Raw genomic sequence first — 20,563 nt, 5'->3', positions numbered from 1 at the left:
TCCCAAAAAGGAAGAAGGAAGGATACATTGGCAAAGTCTTACGGAGCTGCTGTGGCAACCTGGCCAGAGAAAGCTGCAGGATGTGGCTGGAACACATTTCTGGTCTGGGGACATTGGTGAGCTTAGATGCTCACTATTCCGTCACCTCTTTCATGCTCTTTTACCACAGCCCTAGTAAACAGCCTTGGTGGCCAGGCTGACTAGTCAGGAAAAGTGGGGGACGGAAGAGATTAGAAAGTGATCCCGAAATCCTGAGGAATTGCTCCCCGTGTTTAGGGATTTTTTTTGTGGGGGGGTGGTTATTAAGTAGTGAGCAATGCAGTAGGGCAGCAGGAGGGGTATGCATGGGGCCAAGTAACCTAGGGGTTGCCTGTACTAAGCCCTGCCTGGCTCTTGACCTCCCCCAGGTGCTGGAGGTAGTACGAGCCAACTATGACACACTCACACTGAAGCTGCAGGATGGCCTGGACCAGTATGAGCGCTATTCGGAGCAGCACAAGGAAGCTGCCTTCTTCAAAGAGCTGGTAAGTCTGCCCTGCTCCATCTCTATCTGTGTCTTCTGGGGACCCTTTCCCAACCACTAGGTTCTACTCTGCAGCTGAGCGTCTAGAGAACAACTGCAGTATTCCAAAGGCTGATGAAGTGTGCAAACTTCTCTCCCAAAGCAGCGCAGGACCAGGCAGTGAGAGAAGACATTCCCCAGGGTACTGGTGCCAGGTTGGGAAGGGTGAGAAGCCTGAGACAGCACTGCCCACCTCTCTTCTGCAGCCGTAGAGACAGCCCTTGCACAGCTCCAGCTGGGCCTGGGGTTTGACATGTGTTCCCAGTGGCAGCTCTGGCTCATTACTCCTTATCCTGTCTAGAGAGCAACTAATAAGAATAATTGATTCTTCTCCTTATGCAGTCACTTTCTAAATTCCTAACCGGTTCCTGGTCTGAGTGTCCCTCCCCCACCCCCCAAACCGAGTTCTCTAGTCTTCACTCTCTGTCCCTACTCCCACTTTCCAGTCACTCAGCTTCCTACAGCCTCCATCCATGGCCACCTGGAGCAGTGAGCATTTGCTCTGCCTCCTACTCCACCTCCCAGTCAGCATCTCTTCACAGAACTGGCCTCTCCCTGTTGATGGTCCCCCTCCTGCACACTGCTCAGAGCTACTCTCAGGAAAAGTTCAACCTCCCTGTAGTCCTGCCACTCCGCCTGCCTGGTTGCACATGAACATCCCGGCTGAGGGCTGAGACCAGGACACACAGGCCTCTGTACCTACTTCCCATGTCCTCAGACCTCCCACTGCTGAGCAGAAATTGCATCAGCCCAGCTTTTACTACTCTCTGCTGACTGAGTCCAAGATGAAGATTCTGGATTTTATTTAGCTCATCTGTCTTGAACTAAACACAGCCCAACTCTGACCCTAACTTGACATTTCCAGGATTTGGGACTTCCCCAGGGTGAGGAAGACATACTCTGGGTTGAGTTAGCTGGTAAAAAGGGAAGCCTTTAGTGTAAGGAAATAGAGTGTTTTTATGGGGTAGTTGGCAAGTCTTTAAGGTGATGGAGAATTACTGGGGTCAACTTAACAAAGAGACTAAGTTATTGGGAGATGGAGATGGCTGTGGAGAAGAACATTAGAGGAGCTCTATCTCAAGGCTCTTTGACACTAGCTGCTACCTTACTCAGCTCTCCTTATACCTGTACCTCTGGCATAGGGGAGCAGAGACAGTCTGGTAGGGTTGGAGCTAATGAGCTTGAGCTGCTTGCTGTTTGCCATGCCTCCTTTTCCTCTGCTCCCAGCCTGACGACTGCATTATCTCTCCCATAGCAAAGCAGAAATGGAAGGAAAACTCCCTGGACTTTGGGGCCCAGCAGAGTTACGCACTCTTTTTCTCCTTCCTCCCTCCTCCCCTTTTCTCTCATACAACATTCACATCTATTTCCTATGAATGGATCTCCTTCCAGAGTCAGCTTGGCCCTCTGACCCCTTTTCCATCCATCTTTTCCCTGCTGACACAGGCACCACTTCCTGCAAGGTTCTGGGTCTGTGGGTAGAAGACATGTGAGGTGAGCAGGAGGGACACAGCAAGGGCACACTCCAGACTTCCTCTAAAGTAAGAGCGCATATTTGTGGTATGGAAAGAGGGCTGGACTAGGAATTAAGAAACCTGGGTCCTGCCCCAGGCCTGGGACTCACTAGCCATATGGCCTGATCCTGGTCATTGTCCTCCATGGATCATACTCCTGTCATCTATGCCAGATAAGGCCTGCATCTCTAAACGTTCTTCCCAACCCAAAAAGGTAGATAAATACAAAGGGAGAGTGAGAAGACTAGAAATGCATCCAAAAGGGGGTAGTTCCAGAGTGTGAGCCCACTAGCATCAGTTTCTCCTCCATCACCCTGTGCAAGGCCCAGCAAGGACAAAGGCCTGCCCTGTCCTTACTTGTCTGTGCTGCTTCCACCACTTCAGGTGCTCCGATCCTCCTCTCACATCCACGAGAGCTTCTGTCTCCCAGTCTCCTTTTCTTCCCCCATCACCGAGCTGTTTGCTCATTTGCCTGCCGGGATGATAGCTATTAAGGGTTTATTTCCTGAGAGAAACTTCTAGCACTGAATCTTGGCCTTGTGCCTCAAACACTGCCCTCTACTGTTTGTAACAACTCTCTCTTCTTTTCTCTCTGCCTGTGTTCTTCCTATCTCCCCCCACCCTTTCCCAGGTTCGATCCATTAGCACCAACGTCCGGAGAAACCTGGCCTTCCACACACTCAGCCAGGAAGTCCTGCTCAAGGAGTTCTCCACTATCTCCTGAGACCAGCCGCTGACTGCCCTTACCCATGAGGCTTTTGGGCTGGAGGGGGAGTCAGAGGAGAGGGGGCTGTCCCCAAGGTTGGAGAACAACACAGACACCCAGTTCTCTCGGTGAAGGCCATGCTTCAGGGGAGCTTGGACAGCAGAGGCCAGGAGGGGCAAGCCAGGGATAATCTTATTTGGGGAGGGGTGGGTGGGCACAGAGAGAAGGCTCCCTGGACATCCCTTCACATTTCTAATCGCAATTACAAGTTGAGGCTACTGACTAATTTTCAGGCGCTGTTGGGGCAAGCCTTAGGGTGATGCCAGTACCCTGAGGATCAAGGGCTCTCCAAGGCTTCTGAAAACAGACAACTCTCAGATGTAGGTGGAACTAATTCTGCTTCCTTTGGCCTGGGGCTCAGCTGGACTTGAAATCTGTCTCCCCTGCCCCCGCTATCACTTGTCCAGTCATTAGGACTCTTAGCTCAGGCTTAGGGTAGGGTAGGAATGGAGTATCTTTTTCTGTTTTCTAAATCCAAAGCTGACTTATCTGGGAGACTGAAGATTAGAATCCACCCAGTGCTCTGCTGTCCAGCCATCACTTTCTGGATTTGATTCTTGGTACCAGGAGTACCTGTTACCTTTCCCCTGCCTTCCACCCATTGACTCATCACACTTTAGGGTCACAACTTTAGCTTTTCATTTTCAAATCTGGTTTAAACTGTCTTTAGGATGTTTGTGTGAAATAAACATTGACAGGTTTTCTGGAGCCCTCAGGTGCCTACTTAGCTGGTTCCTTTTCCAGCAGCCTCCCACCTCCCTAGCCACCCCTCCTCTGGGAGCCTTGCCTGCCTCTGCCTGGCTCCCTCCACGTGTTCCACCCCCTCACCCGGCTGTTGTTTACATCCAGCCTGCCTGAGAATTTCCTCTGGGGAGGGATCTGTTTCTAATGTGGTTTGGTGCCTAGGATGGAGAGAACCTGCTGGGGGCATAGTACCCTCCATCTGAAAGAGGCCAGGTGAGCATCATGGAGAGGCCATCCCGTCTACCCACATTGTGGGTGAAGCCACAGGCAAGACTCCTGACATCTGAGAATTTGGCCTGTGATTCCTCCTCTGAACGGCCTCCATAGGACTACTGTAGGCTTTCCCTACCCAACAGCTGCCTCCTAAGTAGCTGCTGCTCTGAGATCCTCCCTTTCTAAAACACTTCCTAAAGCCTCGGGATGGCAGGGAGCAAGCAGCACAGGAAGAGTCTAGGAGTGAGTGCAGGGACCTCCCTGGCTACTGTTCCACTTAAACTTCCAGGGAGGGATACTTGCCCCCCAACCCCCTTTTGGCACCAGGGTTCTGCCTCCAGCATTGGGCAGATATGCACTATGAATCCAGTACCAGAGAATCCACCAACATGCTGCCATGGACAGGTGTAGATTAAGAGATCAGCAGCTGGGTCACCTCTGCTCACTAGATGCATAGCTCAACCTGGGGCATTTAGTGGAACTGGAGCTGGAAGCTGGTGGCAAGCTGAAATGATTAAAAATTGATTTGTATGGGACAGTCTTTTTAGTGTCTTTCTTTTTCCTTAATCTCTTACCCAGAACTCATTTCTCAAATACATTGTTAAGGTAATTTCCAGGTACTGGTCCCATTTGGCTATGGGGGCCCTTCCTATCCTTATAGACTCTCCTCTGGAGTCTCCTGGCCACAGAGGAAGCAAATTCAGTTCAGAGAAGTCCTTTGGGTGGAAAGAGGGAGAAGAAAGTCCCCTTATCTCCAAACTCGGTATTGAGGAGGGCAGCCAGCCCATTATGGACCCCTGCTAGTCCTTCCTATGAAGTGAATAAGTGCAGGTCAAGGGCATGAAGTCATAAAGGATTCCAATGTCAAGGCCCTTCCATCTCTGGCCTATACACCTTATGCTAAGGACTCTAAACAGGAATCCCATCCCCTCCTAGAACTGAACTCCAAAGCATCTGCCATGCTCTCTCCATTCCCCAGTGTCCGGGCCAGGTCTAGGAGGGCCCTCCAGAGCCAGGACCAGGACATGGCTCCCAAAGACAGTCTTTCCTTTGGCTGCTTGTCCCTTTTTCATGCCTAGTCTCCCACCTTAATTCCTGCTGGGTTAATTGAATCAAATGCTTGGAAATTAAATCCAATGAAAGGAATTGAACATGTTGGGGTCATTTTAGCAGAAACTTTCGGTCTAAACAGGTCACTCCTCCAAAGGAGCCATTGGGCAGGCAGGATTACCCGGGACACTATACTATCCAGACCCACCAGACACTGCCCTCCCCTCCATCCTCATGGGGGGGGGGGGTCGGGGGGATGGGGAGGGAGCGCGGCTCTCACATCAAGAGCATTTATTCCCCACTGTGGATCTTCACCTAGATCCTCAAACTCTCAGTTGCCACCCCTCCCCGCAAAAAAATCTTATGGATAAACAAGGAATCGAGGACAGAGCAGGTGATAGAAGAGAAGGCCAGGCAAGTTGAAGAAACAGAAGAGCAAGAAAGTCTTGAGAAGCTGACCTGTTTCACTTTTCCTTTTCTCCCCAGTTGGCCAACGGGGGTCATTAGATCAGGAAAGAAGGCGCCCTGAGAATGGATGGGCCCAAAGTCCTGGAGTGGGTGAGGGTTGGGGTACTGCTGAGAGAGAAGGGAATTGTAGCCCGCTGGCCCAAGAAAAGTCTGTATTAGAGGCGCTGACCCCTCTGAGTCCCCACCCCCTTCAAGCAGGGTGGGCACTGGCGGGGGCAGGGGAGGAGGGAGGCACAGAGACCCATACATAGGAAGAGAGCAACAGAGAAAAATAGGGGCTACACAGGGACGGAGACTTACCCGACCTGTGCTGGCTTAGAGGGGAAAGTACTGAGAATTGGGGGCGGAGTTTCCTCACAGGGGCCTTTCTGGCCCTGCTTTCTCTTCCACCTCCAAAACCCAGGGCTTCGGGTTTAGGGGGTAGTGTGGTTGGAGAGCCAGTCTCTCTCCCCGCACTTCCCAGCTCACCCTTTCACCGGGTGCCTCCCGGAGCTGCAAAGAGGAGGGGGCGGGGGTAGGGGGAGCCAATCCCGGCAGCGCCAAAGGGGGGAGGCAGTGGTGACAGCCGCGGGGAGGGGGCGGGAGGAAAGAGGCGGCTGGCTCTGGCTCCGCGCTCAGCTCTGCTCTGCCTCAGGCTCTGCGCTCACCTACTGCCCAAGCCTCCCTTCCGCTCCTGCCCCGGGACCCCTGGGTGGGCTCTAGACCCCTCCCGGTCCCCAGACTCAATCCTAGCCCAGACTCTCCTGGCCCCCAGCCCCTTCGCCGCCAGGGGGCGCCGTGTGAGCGCCCTATCCCAGCCACCCGGCGCCCCCTCCCACAGCCCAGGCGGGACGGGAGGGGGTCGCCGGGGGCCATGCGGGGCCAGGGTCGCAAGGAGAGTTTGTCCGATTCCCGAGACCTGGACGGATCCTATGACCAGCTCACTGGTGAGTCGGTGGATCGGGGCTCGTGGGAGGGAGGGTAGATTCCATTCCTCCAAACCCTTAAGCCTCTGACCCTGCCAAGCCCTTACCCACACTCTGCCCCATTTCCAGGCACCTCCCGGCTGTTCTGGGCCCCTGGACACAGGTTCAAAGCCTTGGGTCCTACGGGGGCAGAGGGAGGGGGGATGGCTGGGGGTGGGGAGAGTAGGTGGGCAGGTGGGGAGACAAGGCAGGAGGGTTCTGGTGGGAGGTGCGTGAGTGCCTGTCATTCTTTGTGTGTATCTGTGTGTATATATATATGTGCGCCTCCCACAGCCGGTTGCCATGTGCCCTGGGCTTGGTGACAGCCAGGGTGAGCATGATTGTATGTGGCTGTGGGATTGTATGATCTCGTCAGATGTTTGAGTGAGGTTATGTAGTACCGAGTGTACTAATGAAGTTGTTTGACCATGTGTTTCTGTTCTCTGTGCAACTCCGTGCTTTGAGTGTGTGATCCTGTATGAAGTCGCATGTGACTACCATTAGTGTCAGGGCTTCACTTTATGGTGGTATGTCTCTTTGTAAGATGTTGTGAACTTCCTGGGGCAAGCTTTTGTTAAAGTGGGTTGTGTTGTGTTTTGTGATTGTGAGACTATGTGGGTTATAATGGCATTTGATGCAGATTGTGCACTTTCATGTGGTGGTGTCTTCAGAGGAGCTTTGTGAGTGTCTATGACACGTATTACCCTGGCTGCTTCTCTAGCTTCCTGGCGCACAAGGAGATCTTTAGTACACATCACTGTTTCCCCCAGGTGGACCCAGGCGGGACTCTAGTGTCCTAGCTACCCAGCCTGGCTCCTAGGAGCAGCATCTGGCCCCTGTCCCTGGGCTTTGGTTAGTGCTGGGTCAGGTCCCACCCCACCCCCCATAAAGTACTCAGAGATCATTCTTATAACTGAAGCTCATTCGATACACAACAGCCCTCCCAGAACTTCACCCAAACCCAAAGGGAAACGCACTCTCTTGCCTCCCTCTAGACCCAGAGATAGAAAGAAGCTCTAGGCCTGGGAGGTGCCGTGTGGCCTCCCTTTATAATTGTCCCCCAAACCACTTTGCTGCCCAGATACCCTCTCTCTCCCACATTGGGAGGTATGTGAGACCAGTACCTCTGTACCTGTGCACATTCCTGGGTTTGGGAGGCAGATCCATGTGTTTGTGTGGGTGACACCTTGTGTACATTTCCATGTACGTGTGCGTTTCTGTCTGTCATTGTGCAGCCTGTTCAAACCTCTAACAGAAAATGAGGAGGGAGAGTGTCTCCTCTGTGTGTGAAACAAGTTGGGGAGGTGGAAGGAGGCTGTGATCCTTGTCTGTCCTGATGGAAATGAGGTTAAGACTTGGGGATGGGGTAGAGGACTAGAATGTGTCTTTCCGACTCACTAAGCCTGCGGGGTCCTAGTTCCTATGCTCAGACTCCCAGGAGGGAAGCCCACTCAGGCAGGCCCCAGATGTGCCCTAGATGTGCCTCCGATCTGGATGGAATCCAAAGGTCCCGCTGTCTATTTCTGCTCTGTGCTGTCCTCATCTCAGGATCCTTGAGCGTAGTAAGGGCCCAGGGCCCTTATTAGCACCACATTAGTCAGTGTTGCTTCCTGTTTTAATTGATTCTCCCTATAATGGAAGCATCCCCTCCTCACTGGGCTGTGTGAATCAGATTGATTGGGTGACGGTGGGGAAGCACTTTTATTAGAAGGTGCAGGAATGGAAATGTGAATACCAGGTACGTGTGACTTTTTCTCTCTCTGAGCCTCACTTTTCTCATCTGTGAAATGGGGAATACTACCTCCTGCCTGCCGACCTCCCAAGGGCAAGAGAAAGGTCAAATGTTGGCAAGCATCAAGAATCATGTTCTGTGTCATGAACATCCTCTCTGTAGAAAGTTCTACACACGGCTGTGAAAGAGAAATAGGACTACCAGGATCTCTCCTTGCGAAGGAGGCCTTATTTTATAGCGGAAGACAAATGGGGTTGGAATGCCCCCTGTGTTAAAGCGCCGGGCGCTCAGAGATGCCTGAGCAGAAACCTGAAGGGGAGTGTTGTCCACGGTACTGAAGAACGTTCAGGGAGAGGTGCAGCCGGGTCCTCCCAAAGTACCTTCCCTGTGCAGACCGAGAAGACTTTTGGGGGGAGGGGGGAGGGCGAGAGTCACCCCGCGCCGCATCTAACACCCCTGGTCTTACCAGCCTGGCAGGGGTGGGAAAAATCAATGATCAATGGCGGTCCTTTCCTAGCTGGAAACAAAGAAAGGACTGGAAAAGATGAGAGAATATGCACCTGGCTGGCCAAGGCCAGAGCTCCAGTCGCTGGGCCTGGGATCTCCGGAATCACGTCCTAATGGCCATAAATATTGTTCCCCGGACTGGGGCGCCCCCGTGTGGTATTGAAGGAGCTATGCTTGCGGAGCTGATTCTGTATGGGGATGTTACCAAATCAAAGGGCAAGATTTGCATGGAGTTCGGCTGCGACTCTTGCCTTGTAAACGTAAGATTTTCAAACAAAAATACGGGATGCCAGTCGAGAGGAGTGGAATTATGTCCCTTCTGTCCCAGCAGTTTGAAAGCATAGTGGGTAATGAAAAGGGTTTACTTTGGGTAAAGCCGGATGGGAGTGAATTCAGGAAAGAGGTCAGGGCTCGGACTGAGAAGAGGGGGGCTTCTCCCCCTGCCGGGGTGGCTCAGTGGTTGAGCGTGGACCTACGGACCAGGAGGTCACTGTTCAATTCCCCGTCAGGGCACATGCCCGGGTTGCAGGCTCGATCCCCAGGAGCCTCGTGCAGGAGGCAGCCGATCAATGATTCTCTCTCATCATTGATGTTTCTAGCTCTCTCCCTGCCTCTCTGAAATCTATATATATTTTATAAAAAGGGGGGCTTCTCCCAATGCATTTGGCTGGCAGTCAGTGTATGATGGGAGAATCTGTGAACCTGCTGGGACAGAGGGACACCAAACAAACAGCTATGAGAGAAAGGAATTTGGAGCCAGGAGAGAGATCAGTAGAGGCACATCCCTGCTACCTCTTCTTTGCCCAATACACTGGCCAGTTCCTCCTCCTCCCTTCTGCTCTCTCCCCCATTGGTCCAGGAAGTATGGAAGTGTGGGAAGTTGCCATGACAACTGCGTCCTCTCACCTCTTACCCCTTCATATCTCTGCCAAAATGCAAAGAGGAGGGTGTGACAAGCAGAGGAAGGGCTGAAGAAGGGCAGTAAAAGATAAGGTTCATTTACGAACAACTCCTTTTTCAAAACCCGTGGGTGCGGCTCTTCCCCAGCAGAAATCCAGAAAATGTTCCCAAAGAAGGCTATGAAGAGAGTCCGCGCTGTCCCGCCCCCCTCCCCCCCCCTCCCGTGCCCCCTCCGCTTCAGCCTCAGTCTAGGAACTTTGGGGTCCCGTGCTCTAGATGCTGGGGCTAGGGCTAGGGCGAGTTCCCCTCGTGCGGTCCGGAGAAGACCTGGAGTGGAATGAGGCTCTGCTGTCTGAGGTCCTGGTCCTGCGGGTCCGGCCCTCCCGCGCCGCCCACGCAGGGCCCACAAGGCGGAGACCCGACCACCCCCGGCCTTGGGGGCGGAGCTTGGCCACTGTGCTCTCAGCGGAATCATGAGCCGTTGCCCCCGCAGGTGCAGGAGCCCATTGGGGCAGGCAGCACGATCCCTCTACCAGCTGGTGACTGGGTCGCTGTCGCCAGGTATGAGGAAGGGAGGAAGGGGCTGGACCCCTCAAAAAGTGAGCGAAGTGGGATAGGAGCTTTACAAGGGTGGGGAGGGAAAGGGCCCCTCACAGATGGAGGGAGCAGGATCCCTCCAAAAAAGGGGGGGGGTTAAAGGGCAGTACCCCTGACAGAGTGGAGGAGGGATAGGGTTCCTTACCGAGGAGGTGGAGGAGATAGGGGTCGTTAAGGAGGAAAGGAGAGGGGCATCATGGTCCCTCCCCATGGTGGAGGCGGGGGCAGGGCTTCTCATTGAGGGCAGAGGAGGGGGCTTCAAGCAGGTGAATGTAGGAGGCAGGACACCTCACAGGGATAAAGGGAAGAAGCTTGCAGCAGAGCAGGGGGGATGCACAGCCCTTTACTGGATTGTTTAGTTTAATGGGATCTTAAGATGACTGGGGTGAGTGTCCAGAGGAAAAAAATCTCAGGTAGGACTGGACCAACATGAACTCGGCTAGTGAGCTCATGCATGACGGGTGGGTAAACTTGTGTGACATAAGGATTACATGTCACTGTTTTGTCTCTCTGAGTCGTACTGAGGGGGTTGTGCATGCATCAGTGGGGTTGTGAACGCTGGGGCTGTGTCCCTGCGGTTGCATGTCCCTGGGATTCTGTGACAGTGGAACTGCATGTACTTGAGTTTTATGCTTTAGAGTTGGGCTGGGGGTTCCTGAGTCACACTACATTAGTTTTGCAGCCTTCACAAGATTGTACTTTGGTATGGGATTTGTGGAATTTATGATATGGGGATTATGGGGATCATATGTTGGCACTGCTATTTGTACACACTTGCACTTGGGTTTCCTTAGGGCTGCCTGGAAAACCCAGCATCCCCTCCCCTCTGGCCCCAGGGAGGCCAAAACAACCTAACCCTGGGGCGTTCTGGAACCCGTAGTTCTCTGGCTCTCTCCATGGTATCCACTTGAGCCCCTGGAGTATAGGCAGGCCTCTCCTTGCCTTGTGCTCCTCAGAAGGAGGGGAGATGGGGCTGAGCCAGAGTCATACTTAGAAGTTGCTTGGGGAGCCTGCGTCCCCCAAGCCCACTGCTTGGGCCTGTCTTCGGTGACAGATGGCTAGAGCCTGGCAGGGCCAGTTCTCAATCATAGGCATGACTTCCAGGCCCCAAAATAGCCCAAAGGCCTAGGAGTTCATTAATCACCTGATACAGCTGGGGGCTGCTGTGTCTTCTGGCTGCTGTGTCTTCTGGCCTGGCTGGGACAGAATGGAGCCGGGGGACTGAGAGAGAACGCTTGGGATCTTCACTGGCTGGGATCTTCACTGGAGGAGGAAGGATGGAGAAAGTGGGACAGAAACATAGGGTGGGTCCCCCATAAGGTCTGAATGACTAAATGATAGGAGTATCTCTGCTGAGATTTGAGAGAACCAGGGAGGGCCCACCTAATGCTGTGAGCCTTCACTGTCTGAAGCACTTCCATTAAGACTTCACTCCTTTGCCCTGGCTGGTGTGGCTCAGTGGTTGGGTGTTGTCCTGTGCGCTGGGGTGTCAGTGGTTCGATTCAGGGTTAGGACACTTGCCTGAGTTTTGAGCTTGATCCCTGGGGGGACGTTCAGGAGGCAGCCGATCTGTTTCTCTCTCACACTGATATTTCTCTCTCTCTCCCTCTCCATTTCTCTCTCTCCAAAATCAATAAGCCCTAGCCGGTTTGGCTCAATGGAGAGAGCATCGGCCTGCAGCCTGAGGAGTCCTGGGTTCGATTCCAGTCAAGGGCACATACCTCAGTTGCAGGCTCAATCCCTGGCCCCAACCAATCAATGTGTCTCAATATTTCTCTCACTCCGTCTTTCCCTCTCCCTTACACTCTCTCTAAAAATCAATGGAAAAATATCCTCGGGTGAGGATTAACAAAAAACAACAAAACAAAAACATTAAAAATTAAAAATCAATAAAAACATATTTTTAAAAAAGACTTCACTCCTTTGAATAAAGAACTAGAGGATGCTAGAGGTGCTAGGGGAGGACACATCTGGGCAGGTTTCTCACAGGGCCATGGACTTGAGAGATCTCTGAGCAGGGAGAAGGGAGAACCTGGAAAACGACTCACTCTTTCACTTCTGATAGACCCTCTCACCAGAGGCCTGATCGATGTAGGACCTTGAGTCCCTGTAAGGCTGGGTCAAGGCTAAGTCAGGGTCTCTAAAGGTTGAGGGTGGGAGTGAGAGAGGAAAGTAGAAGGTCAGGGACAGGGCAATTGGCTGCAAGGTTGTCAATCTGTCCATCTGTGAATCAGCGTCAGAGGTCAGGGAGATGATGCTGTACTAACTCTTTCAATCCAAGTAGTCTGGCTTGGCATTCAAGGCTCCATGGACTCTGACCCTTTTGTCTTATCACTTTTAGCTCCTGAGTGACCAAGCTACAGTCATCCAGGATTGCTTGCCATATCCACATGCATTGGAGAGACAGCCTGAGGGAGCTGGCAGATCATTGTTCTGGTTCAAGTGTTTCATTTTGTTTCATTGACTTTATTTTCTCTTTAGTTTCCAATGCCCTAGGACCGTGTTCGGCAAATCCCGGCTCGCAAGCCACATGTGGCTCTTTGGCCCCTTCAGTGCGGCTCTTCCACAAAATACCACGTGCGGGCGTGCACGTATAGTGCGATTGAAACTTCATGGCCCATGCACAGAAGTCGGTATTTTGTGGAAGAGCCGGTATTTTGTGGAAGAGCCACACTGAAGGGGCCAAAGAGCCGCATGTGGCTCGCGAGCCGCGGTTTGCCGAGCCGCAGTTTGCCGACCACTGCCTAGGAGATGTATCGGTGAAGAAATTGCTTCGGCATATGTCTGAGATTTTGTTGCCTTTGGATTCCTCTAGTATTTTTATGGTTTCCCGTCTTACATTTAAGTCCTTTATCCATTTTGAGTTTATTTTTGTGTATGGTGTAAGTTGGTGGTCTAGTTTCATTTTTTTGCATGTATCTGTCCAATTTCCCCAGCACCATTTATTGAAGAGACTGTCTTGACTCCATTGTATGTTCTTGCCTCCTTTGTCAAATATTAATTGAGCATATTGGTTCGGGTTGATTTCTGGGTTCTCTATTCTATTCCATTGATCTATATGTCTGTACTTGTGCCAATACCAGGAAGTTTTGAGAACAGTGGCTTTGTAATACAACTTAATATCTGGTATTGAGATCCCACCTACTTTGTTCTTCTTTCTCAGGATCACTGCAGCTATTCAGGGTCTTTTTTTATTCCAGATGAATTTTTGGAGAGTTCGTTCTAGGTCTGTGAAATATGTCGTTGGTATTTTAATGGGGAGTGTATTGAATCTATAGATTGCTTTGGGTAGTATGGACATTTTAATGATGTTGATTCTACCAATCCAAGAACATGGTATGTTCTTCCATCTGTTTATGTCTTCCTCTATCTCTTTTTTCAACGTCCTGTAGTTTTCTGAGTAGAGGTCTTTTACCTCTTTAGTTAAGTTTATTCCTAGGTATCTTAATTTTTTTGGTGTGATGGTAAATGGGATTGCTTTTTAAATCTCTCTTTCTGTAAGTTCATTATTGGTGTATAGAAATGCCATAGATTTCTTGGCATTAATTTTGTATCCTGCTACATTGCTGAATTCATTTATTAAGTCTAATCGTTTTTTGATGGAGTCTTTAGGGTTTTTTATGTACAATATCATGTCATCTGTGAATAAGGACAGTTTTACTTCTTCATTTCCAATTTGGATGCCTTTTATTTCTTCTTCTTGTCTAATCGCAATGGCTAATACTTCCAGTACTATGTCGAACAGGAGTGGTGAGAGTGGGCATCCCTGTCTTGTTCCTGTTGTTTCATTGACTTTAGAGAGAGAGGAATGGAGAGGGAGAAACATTGATCAGCTGCCTCCCGCAGGCCCCCTACTGGGGATCAAGCCTGCAGCCTGGGCATGTGCCCTGACTGGAAATTGAACCCGTGACCTCTCAGTGCATGGGACAATGCTCAACCAACTGAGCCACACTGTCCAGGGCCTGGTTCAAGTTTTCATCTATCCCTTATCATCTGTGCTGTCTTGGGAACATCACTTCTCTGAGCCCCAATTATTTCATCTGCAAAATAGGTATATTGCCGAAACCGGTTTGGCTCACTGGATAGAGCGTCGGCCTGCGGACTAAAAGGTCCCGGGTTCGATTCCGGTCAAGGGCATGTACGTTGGTTGCGGGCACATCCCCAGTGGGAGATGTGCAGGAGGCAGCTGGTCGATGTTTCTCTCTCATTGATGTTTCTGACTCTCTATCTCTCTCCCTTCCTCTCTGTAAAAAATCAATAAAATATATTTAAAAAATAAATAAATAAATAAAAATAAAAATTATAATTGACATATAGTATTATGTCATATTTGACTAGAGCAGGGGTGGGCAAACTTTTTGACTGGAGGGCCACAATGGGTTCTTAAACTGGACCGGAGGGCCGGAACAAAAGCATGGATGGAGTGTTTGTGTGAACTAATATAAATTCAAAGTAAACATCATTACATAAAAGGGTACGGTCTTTTTTTTTTTTTTTAGTTTTATTCATTTCAAACGGGCCAGATCCGGCCCGCGGGGGGTAGTTTGCCCACGGCTGGTCCTGACCATCTGATATCTGTGTGATTCCCATCTCGGATCAATCCAGAGGCTAAGAGGACAGGACTGATTCTTCTCAAGCATGTACTTTTTACTGTAAGAACTCACAGCTTTTGTCTCTTACTCGGAACACCCTGGGTATTGCCTAGTTGTATTTCCCACTTGCAAATCCCAAGATCATCAAATAAATCTTTACCATTTATGTCTAGCCAAAGCCTCCTGATTGGTTTACACTCAGACGACAAGTTTAAATCAACTCCCCTGTCCTTCCTCGGCATTAATTCAGAGAATGAGAGCTCAGCACCTTCCTGCAAGCCTTGTCTGCCTGGATGCACAGATGACACAGATAAGGAGATGGCAGTGGGACAACCTGGGACTCCCTAATGCTGGATCGGTTTGGCTCGGTGGATAGAGCGTCTGCCTGCAGACTGAAGGGTCCCAGGTTCGATTCCGGTCAAGGGCATGTACCTTGGTTTCGGGCACATCCCCAGGAGGAGGTGTGCAGGAGGCAGCTGATTGATGTTTCTAACTCTCCCTTCCTCTCTGTAAAAAATCAATAAAATATATTTTTTAAAAAATAGGTATATTACTACTCACTCTAACCATGCCAGCTATAAACACGGGAATAATAGACCTTATCTATCAGGTTTATTATGAGGACTAAGTGAGGTAATATATGTAAAGTATCCAGGACACAAAATGTGCTCAATAAATGATCCCTTTGTTATGGTGGTCCTTTGACATTGTAGCCATCCTTTAAGAGTCAGCTCAAAAAATAACCTCTCCAAGTTTTGCCTGGGCTCCCACTTAGAAAGTTTTTACTATAGCTCATTTCATGGCTTGCCTAGAACAGTTCCTACCATGTAGTAGGCATGCAACAAATATTTTTTAAAACATATTTTATTGATTTTTTTTTTTTTTTACAGAGAGGAAGGGAGAGAGATAGAGAGTTAGAAACATCGATGAGAGAGAAACATTGATCAGCTGCCTCCTGCACACTCCCTACTGGGGATGTGCCCACAACCAAGGTACATGCCCTTGACCGGAATCAAACCTGGGACCCTTGAGCCTGCAGGCTGACGCTCTATCCACTGAGCCAAACCGGTTAGGGCAACAAATATTTTTTGAATGAATAGATGGCTTGTAGTTCTCTCAGTGAGCTCTCTCCCTGCCCAGTGGGAGCCAGAGTCCTGTTTGGTTCATCTTTGTTTCACAGGCACCGACTCAGAGCCTGGCATTCAATTTGTCTATACAATTTTTTTTAACATCCTCACCCTCTAGGAACTTGGAATTTAGTTGAGGAAGCAGGTTTGATCCAGTAATACCTGGGTTCAAATCTGCATCACTTAACTAGGTGACTTTGAGCAAGTCCTTTTATCTCTCTGGGCCCTGTTTAACTCATCAATAAAAAGGGCACAACACTAATCACTCTGCCTACCTCATGAGGTTGTCATGAGAAGCCACTGAGAGAACAATGTGGAAACAGTTTGTGAATTGTTAAGAGCTATAGAAATATAAGGGGGGAGTGGCATGTTATTAATAACAGTCACAGCCCTAGTCAGTTTGGTGCAGTGCAGAGAGCATCGGCCTGTGGACCAAAGGGTCCTGGTTTCGATTCCATCCAGGGCATGTACCTCAGTTGCAGACTCCTCCCCAGCCCAGGTCCTGGTCAGGGCCCATGCCGGAGGCAACCAATTGATGTGTTTCTCTCACATCAGTGTTTCTCTCTGTCTTTCCCTCTCTCTAAAAATTAATGTAGCCCAAGCTGGTTTTGCTCAGTGGATAGAGCATCAGCCTGCAGACTGAAGCATCCCAGGTTCGATTCTGGTCAAGGGCACATGCCCCGGTTGTGGGCTTGATCCCCAGTAGGGGGCGGGCAGGAGGCAGCCAATCAATGATTCTCTCTCATCATTGATGTTTCTATCCCTCTCTCCCTCTCGGAAATCAATAAAAGTATATTTTAAAAATCAATGGAAAAATACCCTCAGGTGAGGAATAAATAAATAAATAAATAAATAAATAAATAAATGATGGTCACAAATACTTCAGCACTTACTCTGTGCCAGGAGTTATTCTATCAGCTTTCCATTTTTAATTCATTTACTCCAACCAGCAAACATGAGATGGGAAACTGAGGCACACAACGGTTAAGAACTTGCTAATTTAATTGCAAATTAAATTAAGTGGCAAAGCTGGGATTTGAACCCAGTCTGCACGTTGGCCCACGCTATTACTGTTAGGTCGCCAAAGGAGGAATGCACGAGGCCCAAAGGGTGAGGGATCACGAATTTATTCAATCATCTGCACACCAGGTGGCTGAGCCTGATGGTTCCAGCACTCAGTGACAGCAGTCAGCGGCTTTTAAAGGACTTTTGGCGGCTTTTTTCTGGACGGAGACTTCTTTATGCATACCCGGAGGGGAGGTAATGGAATGTGGTCGCAGCAAGTGAAATGTGGTCTAAGCAAAGGGAATGTCCATAGTGAAATGGCCTGAAAAGCCAGTTCCCCGGGGAGGGGTATTGATTCAATTGTTCGATCAAACCTAACAATTACCTAGTGTGCTAGGCTGCCTCCTTTTTTTTTTTGTCCGTTACGATTTCACTCAATTTGTCCCGGTCGTCAAAAGGCAGTTTATTCTAGGGAGGTATGGTGACAATTAGAGCAGTACTTAGCCCAATTTGTGTATCAGCCTCCTAATAGGCTGCCTCCTTTTATTGTTCCCACTAATATATTCCAGAATTAGGTGCTGAGTTTTGAGGGCCCAACATTGAGTTCAGTAGAAATTCAGGTATCTGAGAGTCTGCTGAGGGCTGGAGGCTTTGAAGGGAAGGGAAATTAAGATGTCTCCAAAAGGTAGGTAAGAACTGTAGGACCGAAGGAGAGAGGAAGGGAGGGCATTCCAGGCAGAGGGAATAGTAGGAGCAAAGGCACAGAGAGAGCACCGAGTTTGGTGTATTTGGGAGACAGTGTGGAGGCCAAATGGCTGAAAGAAAAAGAGATCGGATGAGGGTAAGGGGAGGGTATTAAATGCCAGATGTGGAATTTGGACTGTGACAGGAAGGTGTTTGCTGGTTTCACCTGTTAATCTGTAATCTCTAAAGTGTGAGAACCTGAACGCAGTCTCTGAGTTGACTTCTTGGGGGAGGAGAGGAGGGAAAGCAGAGGATCAAGCCTGGGGTGCTACCCTCCTTCCCTCCTTTCAACACCTTCCTGGGATGTTGGGCTTCGGGGAAAGCCTAGGGGTAAGGTATGGCCTGACCCCCAGTGGTGGGCTGTAGAGCTACAGATCAGTGACTCAAATGGAGTCCCACCCCACAACCACCCAACTCCCACCCCACAACTGGGGCTCAGTCACACACTCATTCCAGAGCTGGACCCCGAAAGAGGGCTTCCTCTGGGGTCCATCATCCTAAACGGGGCCTCCTGGGTGGGCGAGCTGTCTAAGAAGGGAGCCAGTGTAGTGTGGTGGTTTAGAGTGCCGCAGGCTCACAGTCAGACTGGTTTGAAATGGAGGCTCTGATACTGATCTTACCTTCTTATGCCTTAATTTCACCACCTGTAATGTGGGGATAATCCTACTGCTGTCATAGGTTTATTGTGAAAACTCAGCATGATAGTGTCTGTAAGCACATAGAACTCTGTCTAGCACACAGTGAGTGCTCAGTGTTACTCAGCTGTGCAGTAACTCAGCAGCCCTAGTCTTCTGCTCTGCAGGCCTCTCCCCACCCCTACACTCACCACCACCACTGACCCCGAAGGAGCTGGGAAGATGGGGGAGGAGTTCCAGGAATGTTCCAGGGGGTGCAGTGGGGGTGGTGCCCTGGGCGGGTTCAGATTTCTCTTCTACCCTGGGCTTCTCCATCTGCTCAGTAATGGCTCCCTAGGAGCAGGCAGGGCTTTGGGAGCCCCAGTCAGGAGGAAGGGAAGAGCACAGTCCCTCCTCCTCTCCCAAGAAACTGAGTCTCTTGGTCCCAAAGGCAGGTGCAATAAGTCTCCTCCCAAACAGGTCCTGATAGGGCTAAGGCCTCTATCCTTGCAGACTTTTTTCCTGCCCAGGCTATTGGACCTAATTCTCCCTCCCTGGGCCTCAATTTTCCTGTCTGTGGCCAGTGGGAAAGAGAACGCTTTGCCCCACCCCCCACTGTCTCCATGGCAACCGCAATCGATGCTGGTAGTGTCCTCTGGGCGGGAGAGGTCACTGCTTTCTTCCCTCTTATATTCTCATACAGTTCCATGCAGATACAATTACACAACCACCAGAGACCTGTACTCCTAATTATAGGACACATCCATATTACCAGTCCTCAGACCCACAGCCCATAAGTCTACTGAAACACAGACACTTACACCCATACACACTCAGAAATATTTCAATACATTCTCTCACACACACCATAGACACCCAGGTCACATACCCCTATACACAAGACACACACCTAATAGATAGGTGCACAATCAGGTGTAAGCACACAGACACATATTCTCCATACAGACAAACACAGGAATATACACACCAGAAAACACCCAGACGCCCATAACATATTCTGACCCATACATCTATTACTCGTAATTTCTCACACTGCCCTTCCCTGCCTTCTCCCTAAGGACAGCTCCTCTTTCTGCCCCCTCCCTTTAGCACAGAGTAGCCACAGGGTGTCTGGGGGAAGCTGTCCTGGGGACAGAGTTAGGTCACTGTATCCCTCCTCTGGCCTGGCCTGGCCCATATCTTTCACACCAAAGGCTCCCAAGAAGATGCCAGTCTAGAGGCTGAAGTGGCCTGTGAAGAGGAAGAAGCTGTGGCTGAGAGGCCAGTGGGGCAGGGGCGGGGTGAGGGAGGTGGGGAGAGGGAGGAGATCCAGGGAAGAAGAAGGGGAGGGAGGCTGCCGGCAGTCCTACTCTCCATGGGGAGCCTGAGGGGGAGGTGGTGTGAGTAGGGCTGGCAGGCCTGCTGAGTCTCAGCCTGGGGACCATGCCCCAGGCCCACCATGAACCTGGAAGGGCTGGAGATGGTCGCCGTGCTTGTGGTCCTCGCTCTGTTTGTCAAGGTCCTGGAGCAGTTTGGCCTCTTTGAGCCTGTCTCCTTGGAAGGTAACCCAGGGGCCTGGGCAGCTCTGGGCTGCTGGCTGGAGGGACAGTGCCTGCAGCATTGGGGAGGGGCTACTCTGACTTTTGTGACTGGGAGGAGGAGTGAGCAGGTTAGTGATGGGATAGGGCATCTCCGGGAGGTGAGGAGGGATGCTTGGGGAACAGGACATCTGGGAGAGGTAAAAACGGGAACTCTGTGGTGGGGCATCTAGGGGAGGTAAGGAGGGAATGTGGAGGACCGGGAGGTGAAGAGAGAAGACCAGTGGACAGGTGTTTGAGAAATGATAAGGGGTGCAGTGCAGGAGGACTGGAGTGTGGAGATGAGGGAAGTCTGGGAGATAGGAGGAGAGGTCTGGAGAAAAGCAGGGTGTCTGGGGTAGAAGAAGGAGGTTCCGGGAATCCTGATGTAACACTAGACTTCTGGGGAATCCCTTTTGGGGTCAGGGGTCCTTCTGGGTAGTCCCTTTTGGGGTCAGGGGTCCACAACGGCTCTGAAGATGTGTGATTCCCACACCTCGATCCTTGCAGGTATAGGTAACAGAGTGTTTGTGGACTCAGTGGGTGACAGATACAGGGGATATGATTGTGTGTGTTCATGTGTGTGATGAGAAAGGACAAAAGTGTGACAATGTAAGCCTGTGTATTGTGACAGGGATGTGATTTAATGTGTCAAAGTGACAGAGTATGTGGCTTTGTCAGAGGGTAGATGTGACTGTGCCTGAGAGGACAGGGTATGTGCTGAGCCTCTTTGGGTATCAGATTGTGGGTGTGGCTGTTCCCAGAGTTTCCTGATAATATAACAGTTCTATACCCAAGACTTAGGATGGGGATGGGCTCTGGAGGGACAGGAGAAGGAACACTGGGAATGGAACATTCACAGGTCAGCTCTGGCAGGAGGGTGGGGGGTGGGTCAGATTGGGACCCT

At 50.6% G+C, this 20,563-nt stretch overlaps 2 protein-coding genes and 1 non-coding gene across 8 annotated transcripts in view; 2 read left to right on the top strand and 1 right to left on the bottom strand.

Annotated features, from left to right (window-relative positions):
* The window catches only part of CUNH10orf76 (chromosome unknown C10orf76 homolog), a 143,704-nt gene extending 139,364 nt beyond the window's left edge, over positions 1–4,340 (top strand). For all 3 annotated transcript variants that reach the window (XM_023759817.1, XM_006095871.3, XM_006095872.3), the window contains 2 exons: positions 408–524; positions 2,708–4,340. In XM_023759817.1, the coding sequence (XP_023615585.1) occupies positions 408–524; positions 2,708–2,800 (210 nt within the window). In that variant the 3' untranslated portion in view covers positions 2,801–4,340. The remainder of the gene's footprint in view (positions 1–407; positions 525–2,707) is intronic.
* A 1,473-nt stretch (positions 4,341–5,813) lies between these two features.
* KCNIP2 (potassium voltage-gated channel interacting protein 2) overlaps positions 5,814–20,563 on the top strand; it is a 21,923-nt gene continuing 7,173 nt past the window's right edge. The window contains exon 1 of one of the 4 annotated variants that reach the window (XM_023759843.1): positions 5,814–6,243. In XM_023759843.1, the coding sequence (XP_023615611.1) occupies positions 6,171–6,243 (73 nt within the window). In that variant the 5' untranslated portion in view covers positions 5,814–6,170. Of the gene's footprint in view, positions 6,244–9,650; positions 9,962–19,478; positions 19,642–20,563 lie in introns of those variants that run through there. The other 3 variants (XM_006095866.3, XM_006095864.3, XM_006095865.3) reach the window with 3 other exon arrangements.
* Positions 17,114–17,249, bottom strand: LOC111827430. Its single transcript, XR_002831003.1, has one exon.

Source organism: Myotis lucifugus, unplaced genomic scaffold (genome assembly GCF_000147115.1).
Source record: "Myotis lucifugus unplaced genomic scaffold, Myoluc2.0 scaffold_162, whole genome shotgun sequence".
Taxonomy (NCBI): domain Eukaryota; kingdom Metazoa; phylum Chordata; class Mammalia; order Chiroptera; family Vespertilionidae; genus Myotis; species Myotis lucifugus.
Note: the sequence above shows the minus strand (reverse complement) of the source record. Positions and strands in the feature narration are given on the sequence as shown.